Source organism: Phascolarctos cinereus, unplaced genomic scaffold (genome assembly GCF_003287225.1).
Source record: "Phascolarctos cinereus isolate Bilbo 61053 unplaced genomic scaffold, phaCin_HiC Scaffold_9;HRSCAF=440, whole genome shotgun sequence".
NCBI lineage: Eukaryota > Metazoa > Chordata > Mammalia > Diprotodontia > Phascolarctidae > Phascolarctos > Phascolarctos cinereus.
Window position 1 is genome coordinate 207,136,586 of NW_027556402.1, and position 27,815 is coordinate 207,164,400.

The window sequence follows — 27,815 nt, forward strand, 5'->3', positions numbered from 1 at the left end:
ACTTACATGTTCCTATCGAGGACAACACCATCCTCCCAGTCCCCATCCTTCCCCTCAGGTGTCATCCTCGACTTTTTACTCTTATTTCATTTTGCCGCATCTCTTGAATATGCCCCATTTCTCGTTTCTGATACTGCCACCACTTTGGTGCAGGTTCTCATGCTTGGATTATTGTAATAGACTGCTGGTGGGTCAGTCTGCTAGCCACCAAAGTGATTTTCCTAAAGTGCAATTCAGTAAACTCCAGTGGCTCCCTGTTTCTTCCAAAATCAAATAAAAAATCCTTAGTTTTTTTAATGTTTTAAAATTTTTTGTTTTCTTTTCCAATTTTTTTTCTCCCTCCTGCCCTTCCCCTATCCATTGACAAGGCAAGATATAATGATATCAGTTATACATATGAAAGCATATAAAACCTATTTCCACATTGACCAAGTTGTAAAAGGGGAAAAAAGCAAGAAAAATTAGGTGAGAGGACATTTATTTCATTCGTTCAGAGTCCCTCCTAATTAGCGCCCTCTCTAGTCTTCTTATGCCTTACTCCCCACCGTGAGCTGTTCAGTCCAGTAACATAAGCCTCTTGGGTGTTCCATGAATGAGATACTCCATCTCTCAAATCCGGGCTTTTTCCTCTGGCTGTCCCCCATGTCTAGAACATTCTACCTCCTAATCTCCTGTAGGCTTCCTTTAAGCCCCCACTAAAACCTCACCTTCTACAGAAAATCTTTTCCTGTCCTTAATTCTAGTGTCTTCCTTTTAATTATTTCCTTTTTAAGCTATATATAACTTGCTTATACATATTTGCTTGTTGTCTCCCCCATGAAATTGCTTCTTAAAGGCAGGGACAGTCTTTTACTTTTTGTATCTCCAGTTCATAGTATACTGCCTGATACATAGTAAATGATTATTGACTAATAATGAACATCTTTGCTTTACGCTTGATTTTATTGTGAAGGCCTTTAGCCTGTCCTCATTACAGATAATACTGGCTCTTGGTTTTAGATAGATAATTACTTATTATAAAGAAAGCTCTCTTTGTTTCTGTGCTTTCTAGTGTTTTTAGCAGGAATGGGTGTTGAATCTTCTTATAAGCTTTTTCTACACCTATTGATATGGTTTCTGTTGTTTTTGTTTCTTAGGTGATGTTATGTTTATAATTTTCACATTATTAAACCAACCCTGCATTCCTGGTATAAATCCAGCCTGGACACTGTGACCCTGAACAAGGCCTCTGACCTTTCTGTGCCTCAGTTTCCTTATCTATAGAATAAGGATAATATTTCTTTGCTTAATTCACATGTTTTATGAAAAAAGCACCAAGGAACACATTTATGTTTGTAAATCTTATAGTACTTTGTAAATTTGAACTATAATCAGTATTAAACAAAATTTTCTCTAAAACAGAATGATAAACCTTTATCTTTCTTAAGTTAAATCCCAATAATAGTGTTTACTTCACCAAATGGCCATGAAAAACCTAACTCTTGGAGGCAGCAAAGTATATTTACTGTAAACTTTGATTAAATACTGTTCTGATAATAAATGATGTATACTGGATTACTGCTCTCAGTCACTGACAGGATAGCCATTAAGTGATGAATTATTTGGCTATGGCAACATAAAAGAATATAAAGTGGCCCTTGGTTCTGTGCAACTCCCATCTGATTCCTTGGAGACAGTGGTAGCAAAGGAGAAGGGAGAAGACTGAGAATCAGTTTTTAGACTATACAAAAGTATTAGTTTCATATTAATTTCGTAAGTATGAAGTCTTAACTATTTAGTGTATACCCCAACCTATGAAGCATATACGTCACATCTATGTTGATATTAACATTATAAATAAAATTGTAGTTCATAAGGAAGTTAACAGTTAAATGGAAAGCCAGTGGATACATTCTCCTAGAAGTGAATAAAGAAGCTGATAATGTTGATTTCCCCCAAAGGCAACAAGAAACTTTTCTTAAGAAACTTAGCCACCTTACTATTCAGGGTCATATATTGCAGTACTCATCTTGGACAGAAGGAAGAAGACCACCATTAAAATAATTACAGCTTATGTACCAATATCTGTTGTGGAAGAAGGAGCAAAAAATTTTCAAAATACTTGACAGGATCTTCTAGTGTAAGGCATTATGACTTCATTGTGAAGGTGTCATCACAGGACATGAATTTATACATTTATACAATATGTTTCAAGATTAAGAAATGAAAGAGGCTAAAAACTTAAATCTTGCTCAGAAGACACGCCTGTATTTCATGTGTACTTAATTCAAGAAGAGGATAGGTACATGGTGGAAACAAGGAACATCACAAAAAATGGAATTTACTATATTTAAACATAGAGGAAATGACTAGTTACCAGTGTAAAATTCCTTTCAGAATCAGTTGTGTACATTCACTGGCTAAAGCAAAGTTCAAAAATCAAATTAGAGAAAGAAATAAGAAGACAGTATTTATTTAAAGCTTCAAAACAAATTGTTGATGCTTAAAAAAAAAAAGGAAAGAAATGGGTGAAAATTAGGATACTGGTGTCTTATCACCATCCTTTAGAGAGAAGTCCAAGCAGCATGAAGCAGTTAAAATGAGGAAATCTAAAGAACCCAGAAATAATAGCTAATGGTTCTTTTGCCTTTTAAGTTTACAATAGCTTTACACACATTATCTCATTTGATCCTTTGGTCTACCAAGAGCTACCTCTTCTTCCTACTTCTGTAACTACCCTCTTCTCAGGAGCTATTCCTCCAACTGTCTCCTCCTTTGTTCTATTATCAGAGAAAGATGGTCTTTCTTTCCAAGGCTGCTTATATCCCTGGACCTTTGATCTATCTTTTCTCCATATAATCTTGATTCTGCTCTGATACTTACAAACATACGCACATCTCCTCCATCTTCTAAAAGCAAATGCAAAAAGATCCTCCTTTGACACTATGATCCATTCCCATCAAGCCATTATTCCTGTATTTTGTTACATCCTACTCACTACTTATTCCCTAGCAGGTCTGACTTCTAGTCCTGTGATAGCTGAAACTGTTCTCCTTGTAGTTACTAGTGATGTTAAATCCAGTGGCTTTTTTCCCCCAGCCATTCTTGACCCTTCTAGCCCTTAACACTTATCTTGCCTTTCTAGATAACTTTCCTTTTTTTTTTCCCCTATTTATTTATTTAGTGAGGCAGTTGAGGTTAATTGACTTGCCCAGAGTCACACAACTAGTGAGTGTTATGTCTCTGAGGTCGGATTTGAACTCAGGTACTCCTGACTTCAGGGCCGGTACTCTATCCACTGTGCCACCTAGCTGCCCCTAGATAACTTTCTTTGAAGTTTTTGTGACCTTATTTTCTTCAAGTTCTGCTACCTGTCTGATCATTACTTCTCCTGTGGTGAATTACATCCTTCTCCCATTTCTTTTGCAAAGGTAGCTTGAAATTTTCTTCTTGCTCATCTCCATCTCCTGGCTTCTTCAAGTCCTAGTTAAAATCCTGCCTTCTACAAGAATTTTTTCCCTATCCTTCTTAATGCTATTGTCTTCCCTCTGTTTGTTATCTCCAATTTCTCTTCTCTATTTCCTATTCATACATGATTGTTTTCATACTTTTCTCACCTATTAAACTGAACTCCTTGTTACCTGACATACTGGTGTGCCTGTTATAAAGGATACTGATGGAAAACTATGAGCAGTATCACCTCACCAAAATTAAAAAGGGTAAATGAGAAAACAGATTTGGAAAATTTTGTGTGAGACTCAGTTAAAGCCAGATTATCCTGGAACCCTTTATAGATAAAACTGGAGGGAAAACAGCAAATAAACACAAAATAGAAAGGATTTTCCAACAGCACCACATTTAGAATCTAACACTTTAGTAAAACTGTGTCTTATGAGGAAAGATAAATGGCACATAAGAAGTTAAAGTTCAGAAGTGTCTGGGCCTGATCAAATTAGGTACCCCTCCCCCCAAAAAAAAACCATGATGGAAGCATTTCCTTTCAAAACAGGGTGAATCCCAAAAAAAGAATTAAAAATGTAAAGGACAATATCGTTATTCCCAAAGATAGCCATGAAGATACTGTCCACATATGATCAATGCTGAGATAAAGAAGACATGATGTCTATCACAGGGACCTTACAATTCTAGTAAGGAGCGTATTTGCTATTCACCTTCAAAACAGGGTGAATCCCAAAAAAAGAATTAAAAATGTAAAGGACAATATCGTTATTCCCAAAGATAGCCATGAAGATACTGTCCACATATGATCAGTGCTGAGATAAATAAGACATGATGTCTATCACAGTGACCTTACAATTCTAGTAAGGAGCGTATTTGCTATTCACCTGTGAATGGTGTGTATTTGCCGTATTTGACATCCTGAGGATAATGATAAAGGTATTAAGAGAGCTCAGTAGGGCTGTTGAAACTGAATTTTAAAAATGTGAAAATTGAACTCCCTGAAGTATAATTTCTAGGCTATACTGAGGCTGATCTGCCCCTTGCTTTAGGCTTATCATGTTCCAGAATTTTGTCAATGTAGATATGTCTTTAGAGCTTATAAAAGTATAATTTCAACTTGCTTTGTTTGTAATAACACACTTTCTTTAGTTGGTATGATAGAAGTAAATGATGGATATCATTTCTCTGTAGCATGATACACAAGTTATGTTAGTAATGAAAAACAGCTGTCTGTTTTACGTATTCCATAATTGTGTATACAAACATATGGTAGTGTATGTGAAAGTACTTTGTAGCTATATAATTTTACTAAAATAAGAGCTGCTATTATAAAATCAGGCCAATTTTTTTAATAGCTAACTGCTAACCAGAGGAGGGCAGTGCAGCTTTCCTTTAAACTGAGCCAGCTCCAGCTTCAGGTTTGGGTAGTCTTGAGAAGGGCAATTAAGAGTCTTTTGGAGTAAAGGCTAACTATAAAGTTGTGTGGCTCAGGACTTTTCTCTTGCATGGACTGGTAATAGTGATCTATAATAATATGAAAATTCATGATATGCTACAAATCACTTTTTAAATGTTTTATGCCATTTTTTTAGATGAGGTGACTATCAGAATTGGTTTCAATTTGTGAGTACTAACAGCTTGAATTCAAAGATTGATTTTTCTTTGTCATTATAGGAGTGTTTTGTTGTTGTTACCATATATGAAATTTTCTTTTGATTGGGGAGTAACATATATGTGTTTTTCAGATACTATTCAGTGTTTATTTTGATATTAAGAAGTGTTTAAATTGTGTTTAGCTTCCTATATGCCAGGTATGCCAAGTGGAATGACTTCATACCCGCCTGGACACCCTCCCAATCCCAGGTAATAAAAGATCAACATTTTGATTGGTGCTATTTGAAATTCCACTTCCATTTAAATTTTGTCAAAGTAATAATTACTAGTTAATGTGGGCTAAGTTAGTAAAGTCTGATATAGGCCTAAACCTAATTGACCAACTTAGATTAATTGTTGTATGATACCTAGCTTTTATTAAAGTGGAGCCTTTTCTCTCCCTGGAGAAATGCTGTGTTTCATAAAGGAAGACAGGCAAGATGGAGTAATGATTGTTGGGAAGAGACTCAGTCTGTTTTCCTATTAATGATGAATGGGAATAGTATACATTTAAACCTAGATCTATTGAACACAAGAATCTTCAGTCCCAGCTTACTCTTTCCACTTTTGTCTAAATTACTGGGCCATTGGCTCATCCTGTTAGGTTTTCTGACTTTTGATTTTTGATCCCATGGGTAATCCAGCTTTTGTTTATTATCCTTATTTGCTGACCCATCTTGCTTTTTTTCCCCTTCTACATTATAACTCTGTTCCATAGGGGTCATAGGATTTAGAGCTGGGAGAGACCAAGATCATCTAGTCCAACTCACTTTAAGCAGATTCCCTATGGTCACATAGGTAGGAAGTAACAGAATAAGGATTTAAACCCAGATCTACTTATAAATCCAGTACTTTTTTGTCTATAGCATGCTACCTGTTCACTTCCTGTCACCTCAACTTTCTGTGAGGTATCTCTTGTCACATGGTCCTGCAGACAGGTTTTGCACATTGTCCTGCGTTACTGTCAGTCACTGTTGATAAGTTGTCTTGGATAAATAAAATCCACAATTGATGCTTAGAATGAGGTTTTAGGATAACTCTCCTCTTGCATCAGTTCTTTACCAAAGATCAGTTTGGATCAGACTCCGACCTTCTCAGACTAATAGACAGCAAAACCATGGTTTGATAGTCCATAAGCAAAATAAACATTTTAAATTTGGTGTTAAAACATCTTAACCTGTATTTCCCAATGTTTTCTTCTCAGTGGAAATCTATAAAGGTCTTTGTGAAGATTATAGATCTGAAGAGAGTTTCCTCATTCTTTTTATTTCTCAGTATCATTACTCACTCTCCCTTCCTTCTTCTGAGGGAGAGGTATCTCTACTTGCTAGGGTGAATTCCTGCTAACTATGTCCTTGATCCTATTTCCGGTAAGACCTTGCTCTGTTATTCTGTTTTCGAACACAACTTTCTTTACTGTGCTTCATGTCTCGTCCCGTCCCCGTCCCCCCCCAAAAAAAAAAATCACGGTCTTCTCAATCCTAAAACATTTGGTGGATTAACCCTTATTCCATCTGGGTAACATGCCTTTTTTCTTTTTTTTTTTTTTTTAATAGCCAAATTTCTTGAACAGTTGTCCAAATGATTCAACAACCCCATTCTTTTTTTTTTTTGGCTAGGTAATGGGGTTAAGTGACTTGCCCAGGGTCACACAGCTGGTATGCGTCAAGTATCTTGAGGCCAGATTTGTACTCAGGACCTCCTGACTCCAGGCCTGGTGCTCTATCCACTGCGCCACCTAGCTGCCCCTGACCCCTTCTTTTTGACTAGTCATTATATAGTTTCTATCCCTACAACGGTAACTGAAATTATCTCTTAAATTCACATATAATTTCTTAATCAGTGATCTAGTGTAGTTTGTTGTCCCTCCTCATCTCCTTTAACCTCCTAACTAGAAAGTGTGCAAAAAACAGTTTTTTCCTGTAAGACCTGGGTTTGAATTTTGGATTTCTGCTGACTCCTTGTGTGATCTTAGGCAAGTTATGTCACTTCTATGAGCCTTGACTTCTCTATAAATTAAGAGGGTTGTACTGCAGGATCTCTCTCAGGGGCCTTTGTAGCTCTAACTCCTATACTTCTATGAGCCTTCCTCTGACTTCACTATTTTGGTCAATGATACCATTGTTTACTCAGTCTTCATTGCTTCTCATATCCTTTTATTACAATTCTTGATGATTCTTCCACAATATATCTTGTATTAGCCTCGTCTTCTATTCTCATTCCCCTCACCTAACAGATTTACCTTCATCTGGGCTGCGGCTGTACCCTCTGTATATATACAGATATTCCTATCTCCATTTCCTTCCCTCTCCTCTTCAGGTTATTTTCTAGTACTGCTTTTAGATGTATCTTTTTTTATTAGCCAACTTGGTCGTGTCATCCCTCTGTTCAGATCCTTTCAATGACTACCTGTGGCCTAGCAAATATAAAGTTCAAACTTCTTTTTCTACAATTCAAGACTTTCTGCAATCTAGAATCACTCTACTTTTCTAGTCTTATGTCATATTCTTCCCTTCCATATAAGCAAGATTAGACTTCTTTTGCTTGACCCTAGAGGTCAAAAGTAGTACCAGGGAATAGAAGTTATGGAGAGGGGAATGAAAGATTTAATAACAGGGATCCAAAGAATAGTTTGGCGTCCTTGAAGTAGTGAGTATCCATCTCTGAGGGGTTTTCAGATAGATGCTCATGACCACTTGTAGGGAATGTGAATGGAAAGGACATATTTCTGTTTCAGTTATGGGTTAGACTTGATAAATACCTGGAAACATTTGCTTCTGTGATTTTAAAGACAGGAGTGTTTTGTTGTTGATAATGATGATGTTATGGTTTTGGTCTTCATGGGCCAATTCATAATATGGCTAATTTTTAAAAATTTTAGTTGTAGTTTACATCAGCCTGTTCCTGGTTAAATGAAGTAGCAGCACTACTATGTACTCTGTGATGGTCAGATCACATCTTAAATAATATAGATTATCAACAGTGGCTAATTTACTGAGGAGTCTATAAACAATGTCATTAAAAGTTAATGACACTGAGGAAGCTGTGGAGATCAGAAATTATATGGAGAGAGGTGTTTTGTTTTTTAATGTATTTTATTATGGGCCTAATAAGAAGACTTAAGTGCAAACCTAGCTAAGTTCATAAAGGGTCTTTGTTAGCCTCTGTAACCATCATTGAAAAGAAAAGGTCCTTATTAGGAGGGGGCCCTACCTTCTCCATCACCACCAGCAACAGCTGCTGACCTGCTGCTACCAACAATCAGGTAGGCACAGCTGGGAGGTGGAAGCACCCAGTAGGCCACCATTGCTACTTCCTGCCCAGCCTTCAGTTATTATTCCAGAGAGGCAATTGTTACAGAGAAGGGCCTACCCATAACCATCATCTGCCCCAACGGAGAGCAGGCCAGCCAGCTTAACTGAAGTAGCAGGGCAGCTGGGGAGATAAAGGAGGGATCATAATCCCCTCAGAACCTGATGGAGACAGGAATCTGAACCCAAGAGCCTTGGAAATAATAATCCACAGCCATCATCCTGGGAAGTAGTCCCTGTGAAATGCAACCTGACAGTGGCTCCTGCAGGTGCTTCAGCCACAGCTGCTGAAGACGAAGAAAAGAAAATTTTTGCCTTCAAGAATTTAGCATTATCAGATGGTTCAGTATCAGAAACTGATACCATTTTATCAACAGAAACAATACTAAAGAGACATTACTGTCTGCTTGGCTGCTGCACCCTAAGAACCATTGGACATTTCCGTCTGACTCGAAGCTGAAATCTTCCATGTGTTTTGTCCTTTCGTTTTGATCGATAGAGAGCTCCTTGAGAGCAAGGACTGTATGGGTTTTCTATTTGTATCACTAACACTTAGCACAATCTGTTACCACATAGCAAACACTTAATAAATGCTTTAGATTCATTCACTCAGTCACAGGTTCCTAAAGAGCAAAAGTATTCATTTAGATACTGTTTGTTAAATGTTGAGATGTGAGAGGCATTGAGGGACACTAAAAGATAGCAAAGACAGCTCTTTCCTTTGTATGTCTTACAGTTGAATAGAAAAATATCTGAACTGTTGTGTTCAAGAGAGGTAGTAGATTTTTGTGTTGCAAAGAATATAACAATAAAGGATTGTTCTATCTCAGTTGTAAAAAGGGGATTTTTAACATTCCAGCAGTGGGATGAACAGCCTCATGAAGTAGTAGTTTCCCTGTCATGGGAAATATGCAAAGTAGAGTGTGGAAAATAATCTCTTAGGGGTGCTAGAGAAATAGGGTTCCTTCTTTGCAAAGGAGATTAGTTTAGATTAGTGTTGTCAAACATAAGGATCCCTGCCTGCTGCATGTTGACTCAGAAAAACACATATTAGCATTATCTTTGTTCTATTGTGTTATTTATTTTGTTAAATATTTCCTATTTATATTTGTTCAGGAGAGCATTGCCTTCTGTCCCTGTTTGAAACTTCTAGTTTAGATTTTTTTCTACCATCCTTTCTGATTGTAAGAGTGAATATATATGTCCACAAGCAATCTATTACTTTGTTCCAAGTGCTAAGCTAACTGCTGGGAATACAAAGGAAAAGGAAACAGTTCCTGCCCTAAAGGAGAGAGATTACATATACAAATAAAGGTGTATGCACGATACATATAAAATATATGCATGGTAACTTTAGAGAAGATTAGACACTAGTATCTGGGGGAACTAAAAAGGCAACCTATAGAAGGCAGAACGTTTAAAAATTTTTGTATGTTCTCAAACATTCTTTGAGAGGAGATAACTCATATATGTGTAATTATATAAAATAAAATGCAAAGTAGTTTAGGGAGGCCATTAGCATTTGGGGAGATTAGAAAAGACTTACTGCAGAATTTGGTGCTTGAACTGAGACTTGAAGGAAGAAAGGGATTCTGTGAGTTAGAAGTATCAACGCAAGTGCCATCCATTGCAGAGCCTAGGGGCATAAGATATATATGCCCCGAGGAGTGTGAGGAACAAAATAAGACCGGTTTGATTAGAGTTCAAGATAAAAAGGATATAATGGGGTTGGAAAGCTAGCTCAGGATTAGGTTGTAAAGGGCATTAAAGCCAAAAAGGCTTCATTCTAGAGGCATTAGGGAGCCACTGGAATTTGAGTAGAGGGATGACGTGGCAACTCTGTGGGAAATGGATCAGAATAGGGAGGGGCTTGAGGCATTTAGATCAGTTAGGAAACCATTGCAAAATGCTGAGGAACAGAAGGTAAGGGCCAGCCAGGAGAAGGGGATAATGAATTTGAGGCGCCTTATGGAAGTAGAATTGACAGTTTGGGACAGTTGTTTGGATATGTGGGTTAAAGGAAAGTTAAGAGTTGATGCTAACTCAGAGTGGAAAGATGAGAAGGGGCCAGGTTATGCAAGGGTTTTAAAAACCCAATATGATTTTATAGTTGATCTTACAGGCATTACACCACTTATGTGCCATAAAGTTCCTGGAGTTTGTTGATTGGGGTTGGGGGGGTGACATGAAGTGGGGAGTGATTTGAGGCAGGAAAACCAACCAGCAGGCTTTTTCAGTAGTCCTCGCACGAGGTAATGAGGCCCTGAAGCACTAGGGTGATGACAGTGTTAGAGGGGAAAAAAAACATGAGAGATATTAGAAAGATAGAGATGATAGATTTGGCAACTGATTGATATGTAGGGTGAGAGGCAGTGAAGATTCTAATGTGACATGTTGTTTGTGAGCCTGTGTGTCTCAGAGGATGGTGGTGCCCTTAATAAGTTCAGTTTTGGAAATGTTGAGTTTGAGATATCTAGTAGGCAGTTGGAAATTCAAGATTGAATCCTGGAGATCAGGAGAGACTTTTAGAGCAGATTAAGATTTTGCTTAAAACTTCTCCAGTGATTTTTTTTAAAGGAATTAAAAAAACAAACCTGGCGGCTCTTACCGGTTTTCTTTGAAAGTGAACCCAAAGTAGCCAGGAGCTAAATCTAATGGTTACTTAATGACCTAACTTAGGAATATAGCCAGCATGGAATTTATTTTCCTTTTTAAAAACATTTTATTGATGTTTTTGGTTTTAAAATCACACTCATTTTAAAATATATCATTCCTCTTTCCTTTATCCAGTAAACCCTCCCTTATAGCAAAGTTTGAAAAAGAGATAACAAAAAAGTAATTCTGCAAAATTAACCAATATATTTAGTCATGTCTATCAATATATGCTATATTCGACACCCATTTTATCCCATCTCTGTATTAAAAGGATTGAAGGCCAACATAGAATTTTCCTAAGATTGTGCAAATAGTGAAATAGAGTTTTACAGCTTTATAAGTTTACTCATTACTGAATTTAAACTGGAAAATTGATGTATGTGTATATAAGTTGCTAAAACTGTATGTTGTCATGATATTTACTTTTAACACTTTTTTCTTTTAAAGTGGTTTCCCAGGTTATCCTTTCCCACCACCAGGTGGACAGTACCCTCCAACCACAAGTTCACAATACCCTTCCCAGCCTCCTGTGACCACTGTTGGTAAGTAGCCTTGATGATCTTTGTTTTTGTTTTCTATTATAAATGGTAATTTCATGTATGGGTATGTCATGAGATAGATAGATAGATAGATAGATAGATAGATAGATAGATAGATAGATAGATAGGTAGATAGATAGATTTTTTTTTAAGCTATAGCTTTTTTAGTAGAAAGTTTCAGTGGTAAATGACATTTTTCCAAAATAATTTAATTCCATGTGGACCAACCCACTTTTAGTGCCTAAAGGAAATGTTACAAACATTCCCATTCTTTTTCATTTTGTATTAGATGTTTTGGGAACTCAGATTCTGATTTTGTTGGTAACAAGTATTACTAGTAAAGAAAGAGTACATTTAAGAATAAATGGTGGCATTGGTTAATGTGGGTGAGTCAGGTAAGAATTACTTAAACAGTAAGAGATTTTAGTGAACTTGTAGATTTTTTGCGTGGTATTTTTTTAAAAATCTATTTTATAAGCCTGCTATAATAAAAATTGCTTGCGACATAACTTTTCTTTCATTCAGAATACTAGTAAATGAGTTGTCATGCCATTGTAGCTTGTGAATGTTAGAACTGGTAAATATATCCGAACCTCTTCTTCTGTACTATTTATAATACAAATATGCTTTAGGCATTAAAACTCTAATGACTTGGTGTCTTTTTTTCCCTTTTAAATATGATCTTGGCCCTGCTTTACCTATTTGTTGTTTTGTAGCACAATTTAAAAGGATTGGTAGGAATTTTACAAGGTAAATGTGAATTCCAATTGTATCTTCACCACTGATTAATTGACCTTAGCAATACTCTTATCCTTTTTTCTGGATTCTCCTTCAGTACATCAAGGGCCTGTAATTTCTCTGTGTGAGTACTCTCTATCCCAACATAAGTCACAACCCTTCTGTAACTTAGTAGATGGTCTCTTGAGAGTTTTGGTGAACAGGCGATTTATCACCATGTAGCTAACCTGAAGATGAGTCTCTGTATACTTAAATGGACTGGTCCTCATAAAGCAGGCATACAGTCTGTCCCTAAGCACTTATTTGGAGCCTTTCTGGTTTATATTCTGATGAAATAGCCTTTGAGAACCCAGGGTTATCTGTGGCGTGATAAGTAATTAAATTTAGGCTGTTGATCAAAGGAATTGATATGAGTAGTAAAATGGTACTAACTAGTAATTAGTAAAATGTTGATAATTGCCATTCCTGTCTATTTTTGAGATATCAGTACAATATTATATTGTAGCCCTTGTCATTTGGGGAAGAAAATTTCTATGTAAACCAGAGGGCTGGTGATTAGGAGGCAAATTTGATTTGAGTGGAGCACTATTTCAGAAAAAGGCAAGAATTTTATTTTCTAAGGGCAGGAGTTAAGTATTTTTAAGGCTAAAACCAATTTAACCATTTTGTGAGAGTCAGGCATGGTGGCATAATATGTCTGTAAGTATGTCATAAATATGTCTGCTACTAGGAAGGATTGCTTCATTCAGGAGTACAGAGATGAAGTGGGGCAAAAGCTAATTGGCGTCTGTACTAAGGGCAGCACTAGTCTGGCCACCCCCAAGGGGCCACCAAGCTGCCTAAAGGAGGGGGAAACCCACCCAGGTCAAAGCTTCCATGCCAGTCAACAGTGGGGTCATGCCCATAAATTGCTGCTTGCACTCACTTTCAGGATGATTGAGATATGGAAACCCAATGTCACAAACAAACAAAACAGCACCTGTTTGGAAAGGAATTTAGGAAGTCTTATAATACATTTATTCTTTCCAGTTTTTTCCAGTGTTTACTTTGGAATTTTAGTAGTGGTATTTTTGTGATATGCTATGTAAAGCAAGTAATTATACTTTAACACTGATTGGAATAAGAAATAGCAGAACTGTGGAAGTATATTTTGAATATTAACATTCACAAATAGCTGATATGTTACTATATGTGCTTGATGCCATGAAAATTATCAGTCATTTTTAGTACTTGTTGAAGCTCAGCACAAGTCGAATTTGATGATATATAGATGGTGTGGTTGAAGATTCCAGAGGGCTTATCTGTTCTGGAAGGACCTTATTCTGAGGTGCCTATAGTTCTGATGAGGCTAGTGGTCTTGTATATATAAATTAGTGTTGCACTAAAGGATCTCTTCTTTTTAATGTGTAAGATCGAGCTGTTAATACGACTGCAGGGAATGCAGTCTGTTATCTGAGATAATGATGAAGTAGGCTTTCGGACTCAATGTTGAAGGTTCATTCTATGACCCTGTTCAGTGAAGTTTTTTAAAAAGCATTCATAGAAAACCAAGTGGTTATTTCGAGCATTTCCTTTAGTAGCTTTTACATTGCCTAAGCAATAATTTCCCACAAGTGAAATTCATACATTTACAGTACCAACTCTTGACTTTGTAGTACAAGTAAAGAGCTGGCTGGGCCATGAATGCAGATGTCTGGTAAAGGAAAGAGTTATCACCCTTGGTGTGATGAGCCTGACTGGGCAGTTGGAATAACACTTTAATAAATTTGTTTTGTTCTTTAGGGGATGGGGAAACTTATCATCTATGAATAATCTTTTGCCCCCAAAGCCATTGTAAGACCAAGTGTGTTTTAGGACATCATCCTTGCAGGTGACTACCAAAAATGTATTCCACTGGAAGATCAGCCATAAAGGATGTGGAACTTGGATTACTTTCCTTAGATTTTCTATCCAGTGCAGGCATTGTTTACCAGCAAAGGCATCTGAAGGAAGGTAAACTTTTCTTGATACCTGTGGATGAAACGTAAATAAAATTTAAGTTTATGCTTCTCCAGATTATGTAATGAATTTTTTTTTAACAAATGGGATTCTTTAAAAATAAAAAGGATTGGGAATACAGCTATGCCAAAATATAGAAGAAAATAAAATTATAAACTTAGTACTACTAGACCACGATCACATTAAAAAGATTTGAATTCAGGAGAAAACATTAATACTTGTTTGTGTTCTCTTAATAGCAGATGCCAGAAGAAAGCAGAAGCAGGTATGGATTTGTGGTCATTCGTATGTTTTCTGGGCAGAAAAACGGGCACTCAAGAGAAGCTTTGGTCCACAGCTGGGCATTCGAGTAGAGGATGCCAAACTCCACTGGCTAGGAAAGAGTGGCATGATGTGGGATCAGTTAATACCCACTTTGATTCATGCACGGCGGCATCTGCCAGATCCTGATGTGCTTGTGATACACCTGGGTGGCAATGATCTGGGAGCAATAAGATTGTTGGATATTATGATCCGAATTAAGAAAGATTTAGGATTTATCAAGCAGATGTTCAAGAACGTCATTTTAGTGTGGTCCAACATTGTACCCCGAAAAGCATGGAACCAAGAAAAACCTCAGAAGGTTATGTATAAATGTATGAAGAGGGTCAATCTAGAAATGAGCAACTTTATGAAGACCATCGGAGGATGCGTTATCAAGCATGACACCCTTGTACCAGCATCTCCAGGTTTATTCCATCTAGATGGTGTCCTTTTATCAGAGAGTGGTACCGATGTCTTCAACCTGGATTTGCTTAGTGTTTTGGAAACTCTGATTTAACTGAGGGAATTTGGGGGGGGGCGGTGAGGGGGAGGGAAAAAAGGCTACAAGGATCACTTCTGGCCTGGGAACCTGACCCAAAGTAGGAAAATGTTTGGACACTTCAGGAGGAATTCCCACTAAAACAAGGGTGACTTTTGCCCTTGGAGAGACTAGTATGCCTACATCATATCTAAAGGGACAGTTTTTTGGACTGATTTAATTCCCTGAAGGGATAGTGGTGCTTCTGGCCAAAATGGCAGAAAGCATTGATTTCTCCTTTGTTACAGTGGAATGCTATACCGAAATGGAAAGTTGTGTTTTCTAACAGGACCTGTTTGATATGATTTTTTAAAATTTTCTTTTCTTTTTGGTGTATGACGTAATGCTTGTAATTTATTTAAAGAGATACTGTCAAATAGGTTAGGCCTCGTATTTTTACATACAGATCTTTTTGGTATGTCCTAAGTTTACAAACAGCTACTGGGTGTTGGAAACCTATTTTGAGTGTCCTGAAACATATTGTCTACTTTTTATAATTTCTCTTTGACACTAAAAAAAAAGGTTTGTTTCTCTACCATTTTGTCCTCTTCCAGTTGCATAATCTCTTCCCACCTGTTTCTGACGTAACTTTAACTACTTTAGAGCTGGGTTTGGTTTGGTTTTGTTATTCACCAGTATAACAGTAATGGCTTTTAAGCTCTGGCAGTAGAGTGTTGAGTAGTCACATTTGTTTGCTGGATCAATCCTGTACCATTTGTGTCTCCCATAGTGATGTTTTTCATGTGTGTTACACACATTACATATGTAATTTCTCTAGTTAATAGGCCCACATTTTTGGTTTATTTTTTCAAGCTGCATTACACTACTGAAGACTTCTTGCATAGTGATCTTAATAACCAGTATTTTAATTTATGCTTTGCAAGAAAAATTTTTAGGGCCCAAATCAAATTTTACTTTCTGACTCTATTAAAATCATTTAATTTAGCCACAAGCGTTTAGTGCTGTGCTAAACAAAATCGTACTTGTGAAATGGATTGTATATTTTTTAATGTACTAAAAGGTTTAAACAAAATAAAACTAATTTTAAAAAGAATTTAGAGTATAGCCCTTGAAAACTCTTTCTATCGTCTAGATTTTATTGTAAAATATTTATTGTACTTTATTTGTTAATTTGCCCCTGTTCAGTGAATGGTGAAAAATGAATAAACTGCCTTCTTGGTTTAAGGAGTTAGAGTAGCATTACAGACAGTGCTGCCCTAATGTAATTGTTGATATGGTCAAACTTTTATGCAGAGTTCCTTCTGTTCCCTTCTTACTAAGGGAGTAAAAGAGGAAATAATTTGAACATAGATGTACATGTCTTTTATTTTTAACCACCTCATCTCTAAAAATGAGAGGCAACATGAGATAATAGAAAGGGCTCTGGATTTGGAGTCAAAAGACCTGGGTTCACGTCCTGGCTCTGCTAAATACTGCTTGTGTGGCCATAGGCAAACTCCTTTATAAGCCTCCCTGAGTTTCCATTTCCTTTTCTGTAAAACAAAGTGGTTGGAATAAATGATCTTTAAAGACACTTCCAGCTCCAGCAGTACGTCTTGTGATCGTATGAAGGGAAATTTTGTCTTGTGTGAAATCTGGTATATGAGAATAGAGGTCAAGTGTCAGAGAGTTTGGGAATTCATTGGTCCCATCTTAGTTGAAAGAATAGAAGTATTCTATCCTTAATCCTGGTCCAATTTCAGAAGGTTGTATAGATGACTACAATTAGTACATATTACTTCTACACTTCTCAGACTGTTGTAATAGCAGGTCTGTAATATGGATACAGTGTGATTTTTGTGGTGATGCTACTTGTTAGTAGTGAGAACATTGCAGTGGTATTTGTGTTTATGCTAAGTTTTTTGAGTACTCTTTTGGAGAATCCTAGGATTAGTAGTCATCTGGGGAAAGAAGTTTTTAGTAACATAATACTCAATTGGTGGCAGCTATGTTTAACACATGACAGGGTACTTTGGACACCCTGTACAAGGCACAGATGTGCCTTGGCAAAGTCCATATATAGTACCACATTTAGACATTTATGTGAAGCAGTGTTTGGATATAATTTGTATAATTGTAATCTCAAATTAAGAGCTGTGGCCTTTACAGTTTGGTTATTGTTTGTTGATACATACATGGCATGGAACAACATGGTGTCTGGACTTCTGCAGTAAGATGTTGTAAATGGGAACTCTAGCCCATTGAGGTGGACACTTGCAAAACTCCATTTTGAAAACATTTTCTAAATAATGTAATTTTCAGAAGTCGCTTATAAAAGCAAGTAAACTAGTAACTGTAGATGGATAATATTTACAAGAATTTGAGAAAGTGGTTTTTTCATGTTAAAACCTTACTTTAAAGTGTCAGAGTATGAAGGACTATAAATGTTATAGTTGAATACTTACTGAAGAGAAAACAAAGAAACTGAACATGTATAGAAATAATTGCTTGTTTTATTACCTTCTCTAGAGGATAACAGCTAGTAAACATTATACAGTTTTCTTGTCTTTGTTTTGTCGAATGGCTGTCCTTCCTTCTCCAACATTCTTGGATGTATGTAATGAGCTTGGCTTACAGAAACTGTCCTTCCGGGATATGCTACCCCACACATGCCGGGGTTACACTAGTGCACACACTCTGTGTGTGTGTGTGTGTGTATGTCTGTGAGCTTCTCTACAATCTTTCAGACTTCCTTTGGGAATACCTGCCTCATCATCAGGGTAAGTAGCACTTTCCTGTAATCTTGGGGAGTCAGTGATTCAAAAGGGAGTGGAGGTATAGATGCTGATAAGTTAGTTTTGTTTTAACAAAAATGCCAATTTTACAAAATGAAAGTGACTGCTGCATACTCAGTGCTTGAAGTGCCTTCCTTACAGTTTTATATTGTTTTCATATTCTTTTTCAGTAATGTAGGAAACATGGGGTATAATGTTGGTTCTGTCATTGAAATTAAGGTAGATGAGGCACCAGTCTCCAAGTATGATCGATTTATTGGTAAGACTAGGAGTTACCAAGAAAAGGGGTCTCTTTGCTCCCCAGCAAGCTGAAAGACCTCAAATGACAACTGGCAGATCATTTTTATAGACAAAAGGAGGAGCATCTAAAAATTAGAAATCAGCCTCATAGATGAGTAGAATGATATGATTGGTTATAAAGCCTGTAGCATCATAGATGGGGGAAAATATGATTGGTTACAGAGTCTGAAGTATCATAGACATAGGGGACAATATAATTGGATAGACATCAGGAATGCAGGGCAGGGCTAGCAACAACCCCTCCTTCCACCCTGTTGCTAGGAAATTGCTGATTGATTGAGCCCACTTGTAGCCTATAAGAATAACATTTCATTTAATTGTGCAAGGGTAATTAAAGGTCATAGAGAGATACCAGATGGTGCTGTAGAGATAACAGGTTTCTTTCCATTAAAATGTGACTTGTTGGTTAGCTAAAGAGTTAAACTTAGGAAAACTGGTTGTTATAGGAAAGCTGAACTTTTAAACTTCTGAACTTAAATTAAAGACAAAGGAATGTGACTTTAGGTAGTTATACAAAATGGTAATGATGATATAGAAGAGAATCAATTACAAAATGAAATCAGAATCAATTTGATTTTCCCAGTTCCTCATCATTATTTAAAATAGAAACACGCAATTGTTTCTGAATCATGAGGTAAATCATTGTTTCTTATTTCGTGGAAAAATTTATTTCTGTGAGAAGAGCCATTCCTAAAGACTGGAACCCTTTTTTAGAGGCACCTTTTCTTCACTAGAGTATATACATCTGCATTTTTCTACTTTGAGTGTTTTTTTTAATGCCACACTTGCCCAGTATCCCTGCACCTGTCTGACATGATCTTTTGTTGTTCCTTGTTTGCAAAGTTGTTAACTTGTTGCTTTAATTTGAATGTCTCAGATTTTGTCCATTATATATGTAGACTAAAATTTTTAATGCTTAAAGAATATAGCTTCAGGAGTATTCACAACTCTAAAAATCAGTACTTTGATTTCTTTGAGGGGATAGTTCATGTATATTCATGGGGTCCAGTAAATACTACTTTTCTTCAATGAAGAATCTGAGAAAATTTACCAGTCTTTAAAGGTTTAATTCTGAGCCCAAAAAAGTCCCTGGACAACTGTTACACTGTTGCCTTTACTTCACTTTTTTATCTTCCTCCCCAACCCCCCCCAATGAATAAAAAGGTGACCTTAATCCTGTTCCTAAGCAGACAGTAATTGCTTGCTCATTTGGGGTTATTTTTGGCTCCATAGATTGCTATTCAGTTTTGACACAAACTTAACAGTTGTGTTTTAAGTACTCACTTATTTTAAGGAAATAAGTAGATTGATTTCAGTTCAGGCGTTTTTATCAGTGCCTCCTTCTACTATGAGCCAGGCACTGGGCTAGGAGTTGGGAGTACAAAAATGAAAATAGTTGCTGTCTTCCAGGAGCTTAAGTAGTACACAGATAAGTTTGGCGTGTGGTTTTTTTTTAAGGTATACAAAATAATTTGATCAAAAAGAACATTAACAACTAGGAAAATAAGAGAAGCTTTTTGTGGCAGGCATATTTGAGGAAAGGTTTTTTTTATTATTTTCTTTTTTTCCCCCAATTATATGCTAAAACAATATTTTTTAACCACTTTTTAAAAAAAGTTTTGAGTTCTATATTCTATCCCTCCCTCTCTCCCTACTCTGATACAGGTAAGCAGTCTTGTAAAATATTTCCATACTAGTCATTTTGTACAGGAAGACTAGAATGAAAGAAAGAAAGTGAAAAATAGCATGCTTCAGTCTGTATTCAAACAATATAAGTTCTTTCTCTGGAAGCGGATAGTATGCTTCATCATTAGTCCTTTGGGATTGTCTTGAATCATTGTATTACTGAGAATAACTAAGTCATTCATAGTTCTTCATCGAGCAATATGGCTATTATTGTGTGCACTTTTATTAATGTGTCCTGTTCTGTTCACTTCATTATGCATCAGTTCATGTTAAGTCTTCCTAGGTTTTTCTGAAATCATCCTGCTTGTCATTTCTTATGCCACAATAATATTCCATTGCAATCATGTACCACAGCTTGTTCAGCCATTCTCCAGTTGATGGGCATCCCTTCAATTTCCAATTCTTAGCCACCGCAGAAAGAGCTGCTATAAGTATTTTTGTATAAATAGGTCCTTTCCCACTCCCCCCCCCTTTTTTTATGTCTTTGGAATATAGATCTAGCAGTGGCATTGCTGGATCAAAGGGTATGAAGTTTTATAGCTCTTTGGGCATAGTTCCAAATTGCTCTCTGGAATGATTGGATCAGTTCACAATGCCACCAAGAGGGCATTAGTGTCCCAGTTTTCCCACATCCACTCCAACATTTATTATCTTCCTTTTTTGCCATATTCGCCAATCTGATAGGTGTGAGATGGTACCTCAGAACTGTTTTAATTTGCATTTCTCTAATGGTGATTTTTTAGAGCATTTTTTCATATGACTGGATAGCTTTAATTTCTTTGTTTGAAACTGCCTGTTCATATCATTTAACCATTTGTCAATTGGAGGATGCTTATATTTTTATAAGTTAAGCTCGGTTATCTATATATTTGAGAAATGGAGGCCTTTATCAGAGATACTTAATGCAAAATGTTTTTCCCAGTTTTCTGCTTTCCTTATAATTTTGGTTGCTTTTGTTTGTTTTGTTTGTGTAAAAATGTCTTAATTTTATATAATCGGTTATCTATTTTATGTTTTGTAATACTGTCTCTTGTTTGGTTATAGATTCTTCCCTTATCCGTAGATCTGACAGATAAACTATTTTATGCTCTCTTAATTTGTTTATGGTATCTTCCTTTATGTGTAAATCCTGTACCCATTTTGACCTTATCTTGGTATGTTGGTCTGTATCTAGTTTTCCAGTTTTTGTAGCAGTTTTGAGGAAAGTCTTGAAGGGATCTAGAGGTTCCAAGAAGCAGAAGGGAAGAGAGAACTTTCTATTCCTGGCATAGGACAGGGTGCAAAGACAGGCAGGAAGAAGAAGGAACAGCATGCATGTAGGGAGACTCTCAATAGGCTGGTTTGGCAATCCATTGATGGATTTAGGGGTGTAAGGGGCAATCAGTCTGGAAAGATAGCTATGAGTCAGGTCTTGAGGGACTTTAAAATACCAAACAGAGGGGTTTGTATTTTATGCAAAAGCCCTTAAAGAACCACTGGATCTTCTTGAGCAGAGATGTGACATGGTGATACTGGGTTTTCAGAATGTCCATTTGGCAGCTGTATAAAAGTTGGGCTGATAAAGTGAGGGGCTCGGGGCAGGGAGACCAGTATGTTAGTCCAAGTGAGATGACCAGGGCTGTAACAGATGAGAGAAATAATGTGGTGAGAGGATAGGTAGGACTTGTCCCTGTTTGAACAAGGAAGGGGCAAGTGGAGGGTTCAGAATCAGTCAATAAGCATTTATTAAGCACCTACTGTATGCCCAGCAGCATGCTAGATACCAAAAAAATTTTTAAACTTCTGCCCTCAAGGAATTTATGTTCTATTGGGGAAGACAGTATATGCCTGTCGAGATACAAGTTGAACATAAGGTAATTTGGTGGGGGGAGGGGATGATGCTGGCAGCTGGGAAGGTCTGGCTGATGACTGTCATGTTGTGGACCCTTGAGTGTCACTGGGAGGAGGGGACAGTAGCCTTTTTACTTTTGTTAGGGAAAAGCAAGGGATTGGGAAGTTGCTGTGCAGTAATTCTGTATTTTCTTTTGGGGGCAATCATTTTGTGGATGCGGAGTTGTCTTTTTGATACAGGATCTTTCATTGTAGGTAATTATTAATTGGTGATTGTTGGTAAAAATGTTTGAGGTGCAGTGTTTCTGAAGTATGGCAGCATGGAGCAGATGCAGATACAGACGCATACATTCAGTCAGTGAGCATTTATTAAGCGCTGGGCGCTAGGGATACAAAGACAAACATGAAATAGTCCCTACCCTTCAGAAGCTCACATTCTACAGCACAAACAACACGTACACATTTGGTGAGAGTAAAAGTGGAGAGGCGATCAGAAACGATTTTGTGTAGGAGGGGTGCATTTGAGTTGAACTTTAAAGGAAACTAGAAATTCTGAGAGGCGGAGATGGGGAAGCAACATATTCCAGCCTGCTGTACAAAGGCAGAAAGATGAGATAATGGAGCATGGTGCATAAGACTGCAAAGGTGGATTGGAGCCAGGTTGCAACGGGCTTGAAGTGCCTGACAGGAGTTTTTATTTGATGCTAGAGGCGATAGGTATTTTTTGGAGTTGTTTGGCCTGGCAAGTGATGTGGTCAGATTTGTCCCTAAGAATATTACCAGGTAGGGGATTGATGAGAAAGTAGAGACTTGAGGCAAGGGGAGGGATTAGGCAACTATTGTCAGAAAAGCTGATTTGGACCTAAAAGAGGATATTGGCCACATGAATAGAGAGATGGTCAGATGCCAGGAATGTTACAGAGTTAGAATATACAGTGCTTGGCGACTAACTGAATGTATGGGCTGAGGGAACAAGAAAAAAATCTGGTGACTGGCAGGATGGTGAGCCCTCAACATTGCTAGACTAGTATCTTTTTTGATGGACATCACGAAAATTCCACATGACCTATCCTGTGGTAGTCAACAAATTTAAGTGGTTGGATCCTAGCTTGACCTTTAAGTGAAGTTTTGGTGCTAGACAAGTTTCTTACGGTCATCTGGCACAGTTTGTCTTTCTGATGGTTACTACTAAGAAGCTCACTTCTGAAACCAAATCCTGCAGGGGAAAAGGTCAGTCATTGCACTATGGCACTGTGCCACAATTCTTCTTAAAGTCAAACTAATTATGTCCATGGTGGTACATTTGAAAGGGTCTTTTCTTAAGTAAGATGAAATGTTTTACTGGATTGTTTTTCTTATCTGTGAATAATTTTTTTTTAATGGCAGGTTCTTATTTTAAACTCTCTGAACTATAGTTTTTCTTTGAGTGTTATTAGGGAGTTTTTCATATACATCTTACATGAATTTTTAATAATAATTTTAATGCCATAATATGAAGCTAACACAATAAAATGTCTGGTTTTGGTTTATCTATCTTTCTTTAATGAACCATGCCCTTGATGGGCTAAATGGCTGCTGCCTCCGCTTGGCTTACTATATTTCCTTCTAGTGGTATGACCATTCTGGTTTTGGATTGTTATGTTAGATATCAGCATGGTGCTAATAAAGTAGAATGTCAGTTACAATAAAAGAAATGGGCAAGTTTCAGGATTTGCATGTGAATTTTTATAAGTTAGTATAGATTATTTAGGAGCAAAAATTTTTGTAGGTCTGAACCAGGGGTTAGCCAACTACCAGGAGGGCCAAACCTGACCTGCCCACCTGTTTTTGCACAGTTGCAAACCAAAACTGATTTTTACATTTCAAATTCAATAAAAAATTATTTAAAAATGTAAATTCTTAGTTGCCTCACCCTAGTCTATAGTGTAGACTAACAGTGCTGCAGAGATCAGGTCAGAAACTAAAACCTTTATCTCTTATTTAGTAGTATAAGACTGTCAAGTGACTTTCTGAACGGGGGTTGGGGGGTCAGTCCTGTTGTGGGAGCATGATGGAGAGAGGTCAGAGAAGTCCCAAAGTAGTATAGCCAAGTAAGAAATGCAGAGATGTCCAAGCTGGGCTCTCTGCTTAAGTGGAGTTTTGGAGTTCATGGCTCCACCCTCTAATCAGAAAGGCAGAGGGGAATGATGAGGTGGAATTCCAAGGCTGGTGTGATCTTGTAGGCTGATGAGGTTATCCCAGTAATGAGCCTCCTGGGGCATGGTGACGGCTGAAAAGTCCCAAAGTGTAGTGTATCCAGGTAATCTGCATTTTACATTACTTCACTTTTTCCTAGGTAGAAAGAGCCAAATTAAAAATTCTTAGTTATGGAATCAGGAAATCTCCAGGTGGGGCAGTGGTAGGACCTTCATCTAGTCTAACCCATACTTGAAGCAGGAAGCTACCACACACCTGTCAAATACTCATATACTTCCTCCATCTCATTATATCCAGTAATGGAAGAACTTATCCATCCCACTGTTTTAGATAAGAAGTTACTCTTTTTATATTAAGTTGAAGTCTTCCTCTGTGAAACTTACACCCACTGCTTCTGTTTCTACCCTCTGGAGCCAAGTAAAAGAAATCTAAATCCCTCTTCATGTTGATTTGGTCTTTCATATAAGCAAAGACCAGAATCGTGTGTCATCTCAAGTTTTCGGGTAGCACAGTGTGGTGTAGAGAGAGTATAGGACAAGGAGTCAGGAGACCTGTATTCAAATCCTGACACCATTTGTGTGAACTTGTACAAACTCAGTTGGTTTCTTTGAGACTTAGTTCTCTCATTTGTAAAGTGGAGGTAATAATGTACTACCTATTTCTCTGAGTTGTGAGAAATAACTTTGTAAATGTGCTTTATAAATGTGGATGGTTATTATAACCAGTTCCCATTCCATCAGCCTATCTTACTACAGCATGATTTAACTATATTCAGTTACCTATCATATGAAGTATATGCTTCCTTAGGCATTCCAGGTTCTGTTGCTATTAAAAGGTACTCAGGATTAGACGCAGCCCTCCAGATGTGGGTTGACCAGGGCAGAATACGGCAGCACTGTTGCTTCCTACTGCCACCTTCTTCTTCTGTACGCTTTGTTTAGTGCAGCCTAAGACTGCATTTGCTGTTTTTAGCTGCTGTGATCCACTACAAGCACCAGATCAAAGAAGCACAGAATTTTGTTGGGATGAGACCTCAAGGCCATCTGAGTTCAACGTATCCCTTCTAAAACATCCCTGAGCCTTTTCTTAAACACTGCTAGTAAGGGGGACCCTACTCCCTAAGGAGGTCCAGGCCTTTTCCAATTAATTGTTGTCTAGCTGTGTCTCTCCCGTCATTTGTAAAATCTTTTTTTAAAAATTTTTTCATTTTTAGTTTCAGCATTCACTTCCATAAGATTTTGAGCTTTAAATTTTCTCCCCCTCCTTCCCCTCCCCCCGATGGCATGCAATCTGATATAGGCTCTACTTACACATTCATATTAAGCATATTTTCCCATTAGTCTTGTTGTAAAGAGCAATTAGAACTAATGGGAGGAACCACGAGAATCATAAAACAACAAAGGAAAACGAGAGCAAATAGTGTGCTTCCATCTGTATTCAGACTCCATAGTTTTTTCTGTGGATGTGGATAGCATTTTCCATCATGAGTCTTTTGGAGTTGTCTTTAAAGAGTCTTAAATATAGGACTTTACATGCATCGCTTTTAAGTTACATCTTATATTTGGACCTTTGCTCTTGGTTTTTAATATCTTTTTTCATTGCTGATTTTTTTCTAAGATGCTGTTGCTATCTCAAAATGTCACCTGCAGATTTCATTTTCATGCCATGTGTGTCATCTCACATCATTAGTGAAAATTTCATCGATGAAAAACTAGAGGCAGTGTAATACAAAGAAAAGTATACCAGATTTGAAAACAGTATCTGGGTTGAAATCTTAGCTCTGCCATTTACTATCTCACTTGAGTGACTTTGGGAAAATTTTTTTTTATCATTCTAGACCTCAGTTTTCTTAGCTATAAAAATAAGGGGGTTGGGCTGGATGACCCTTAAGATCCTTTCCAGCTTATAATCTACAGTGCTATTATGCTGTGGTCATTTATTGAATAGAATGTGGCCAAGAACAGATTCCTGGAGCATCTTGCCAAAGATTGCCCTCCAAGATGTCATCTATCTTCTTCCTTTGTGTATGGTCTTTAAATTATTTCACAATCCACCTGACTGTACCAGGTTGTCACCAGATCTTTCCGTAGAATCCACACGATAGAGTTTGTTGTTGTTGTTGTTGATGATGAGGTCTTAGATTTAGAGCTGGAAGGGGCCTTAGAGGTCATCAATTCCACTGGTCCCAAACTCAAGTAGAAAGGATCCCAGACATACATTGACTTAAAAAACCACAAATTTACATCATCTATGTTGTACTCTGTTTTTTCCCTATTTTGTTAAACATTTCCAAGTTACATTTTAATCCGATTGGGCAGTTTTGTTGGAAGAGGGTTTGGCACTTCTGGTCTTAGCTACCTCAGTTTATAGAGAAGAAAACTGAAATTGAGAACTATTAAGGTCACACAGGCAAGTGTCAGAGATACTAAGAACCCAGATTCTCTGATTCTAAATCTAGCATTTTCCCCACTGTTTGCAGAAGATCCTATCATTGACGCTTCTGGGATACATAAATTGATAAAGTGTCAGAGTGTATATCTTTTCTCATAAGCAGGAGTCCTACTCTTACGACTTTGATTTGTCTCATTGAATTCTATGATGAATATTGTGATGATAATAACTTACTTTCATAAATCACTTTAGATTTTATGAAGCACTTTTTGTGTGGAAAATGTTTCATTAAGTCTGTTAGTATCTGAATTTATGATAATATAACAGTCTTTGACTTCCTTGTTGACTTCCTTGGATTCCATAGAAACATTTTAATGAAATGAAAATCATGTGGCATATTTGAATGTGAAAAATATTTCCTTTTGAGGATTTTAGAAAGATTATGTGCTTTGATATTTTAAGTATTTTTCTTGCATATATTCTGTGGAAGAACTGAATTTTGATGAACCACTGACCAAGATAAAATGTTCTTCAGGTGAATTCTGAAGAATATTGTTATTATACCTTAAGGCCCTAAAAATGAAATTATAACGGAAGTCAATAAGGAAACGACAATACAAAATGTTCACTTTAAGCTTTCTTGAGAGTTATATAGAGTGAGTTCAGGCTATAATAGTAAATAAAATACGGAGCTACTTTTGTTGTATAGCTACTATTTATGGAACAGACATCCTAATGACAATTTCTTTTTTTTTTTTCCATCATTGGTCAGAATACTTTCCCATTATTAGAAATCTTCCTTTGAAGAAGAGCTGTTTGGGATCTCTTTGAATTACTAGATTATACCTGTGGTTCATAGAAAAATGTCTTCAATTAATGTAAGTTGTTTTAAAAGAGAGATTAGAGGCTTTAGAATCAGAAGAAGTGAAAGAGAAAGACTCTGTCTTGACTGTAAATAGGTTGGCATATTTATCCTACTTTAATGGTTGTGTGTAATACACTTTAATTTTTAACTTAACTCCTAAACCTGATTCCAGCCTTCCAACAAAATAACATTTCACACCTGATAGGAAATTCAAACAGAATAAAAGTGGGCAGGCATAAGCTGCTCGAGGTCAGGGACATTGTCTTTTTTTTTAAAGGCAATTGGGGTCAAATGACTTGGCCACACAGGTCCTCCTGGCTCCAGGACCAGTGCTTGCTGCCCCAAGGACATTATCTTTTGTCTCACTGTGGCCCCCACAGCCTCTAAACTGTGAACCTTATGTATATTAGGTGCTCAGAAAAAAAGTTTGTTGAATGGTAGAGGGGAAAAAAATGAGTAACTTCACTGGAAACCTCGTCCCTCTTCCCCAAGGTCCCTGTCAATTTAGATGTTTAGGTACTTTATAGCAGTTATTTAGGACCCATCCTACATTTGGTGAAAGCCCTCTATTGTTTGTCTTGAAGCTGTATACAAGGGAAGAAGCAAGTGTCATGAAAAGAACAGTTGCCTTAGAAA

General features: G+C 37.1%; 1 protein-coding gene across 4 annotated transcripts in view; it reads left to right on the forward strand.

Moving 5' to 3' along the window:
- The window catches only part of TSG101 (tumor susceptibility 101), a 93,543-nt gene that overhangs the window by 51,249 nt on the left and 14,479 nt on the right, over positions 1 to 27,815 (forward strand). For 2 of the 4 annotated variants that reach the window (XM_078148382.1, XM_078148380.1), the window contains 3 exons: positions 5,238 to 5,304; positions 11,508 to 11,602; positions 14,575 to 16,230. In XM_078148382.1, coding sequence (XP_078004508.1) covers positions 5,238 to 5,304; positions 11,508 to 11,602; positions 14,575 to 15,155 — 743 coding nt within the window. In that variant the 3' untranslated portion in view covers positions 15,156 to 16,230. Of the gene's footprint in view, positions 1 to 5,237; positions 5,305 to 11,507; positions 11,603 to 14,574; positions 16,231 to 27,815 lie in introns of those variants that run through there. The other 2 variants (XM_078148381.1, XM_021005306.2) reach the window with 2 other exon arrangements.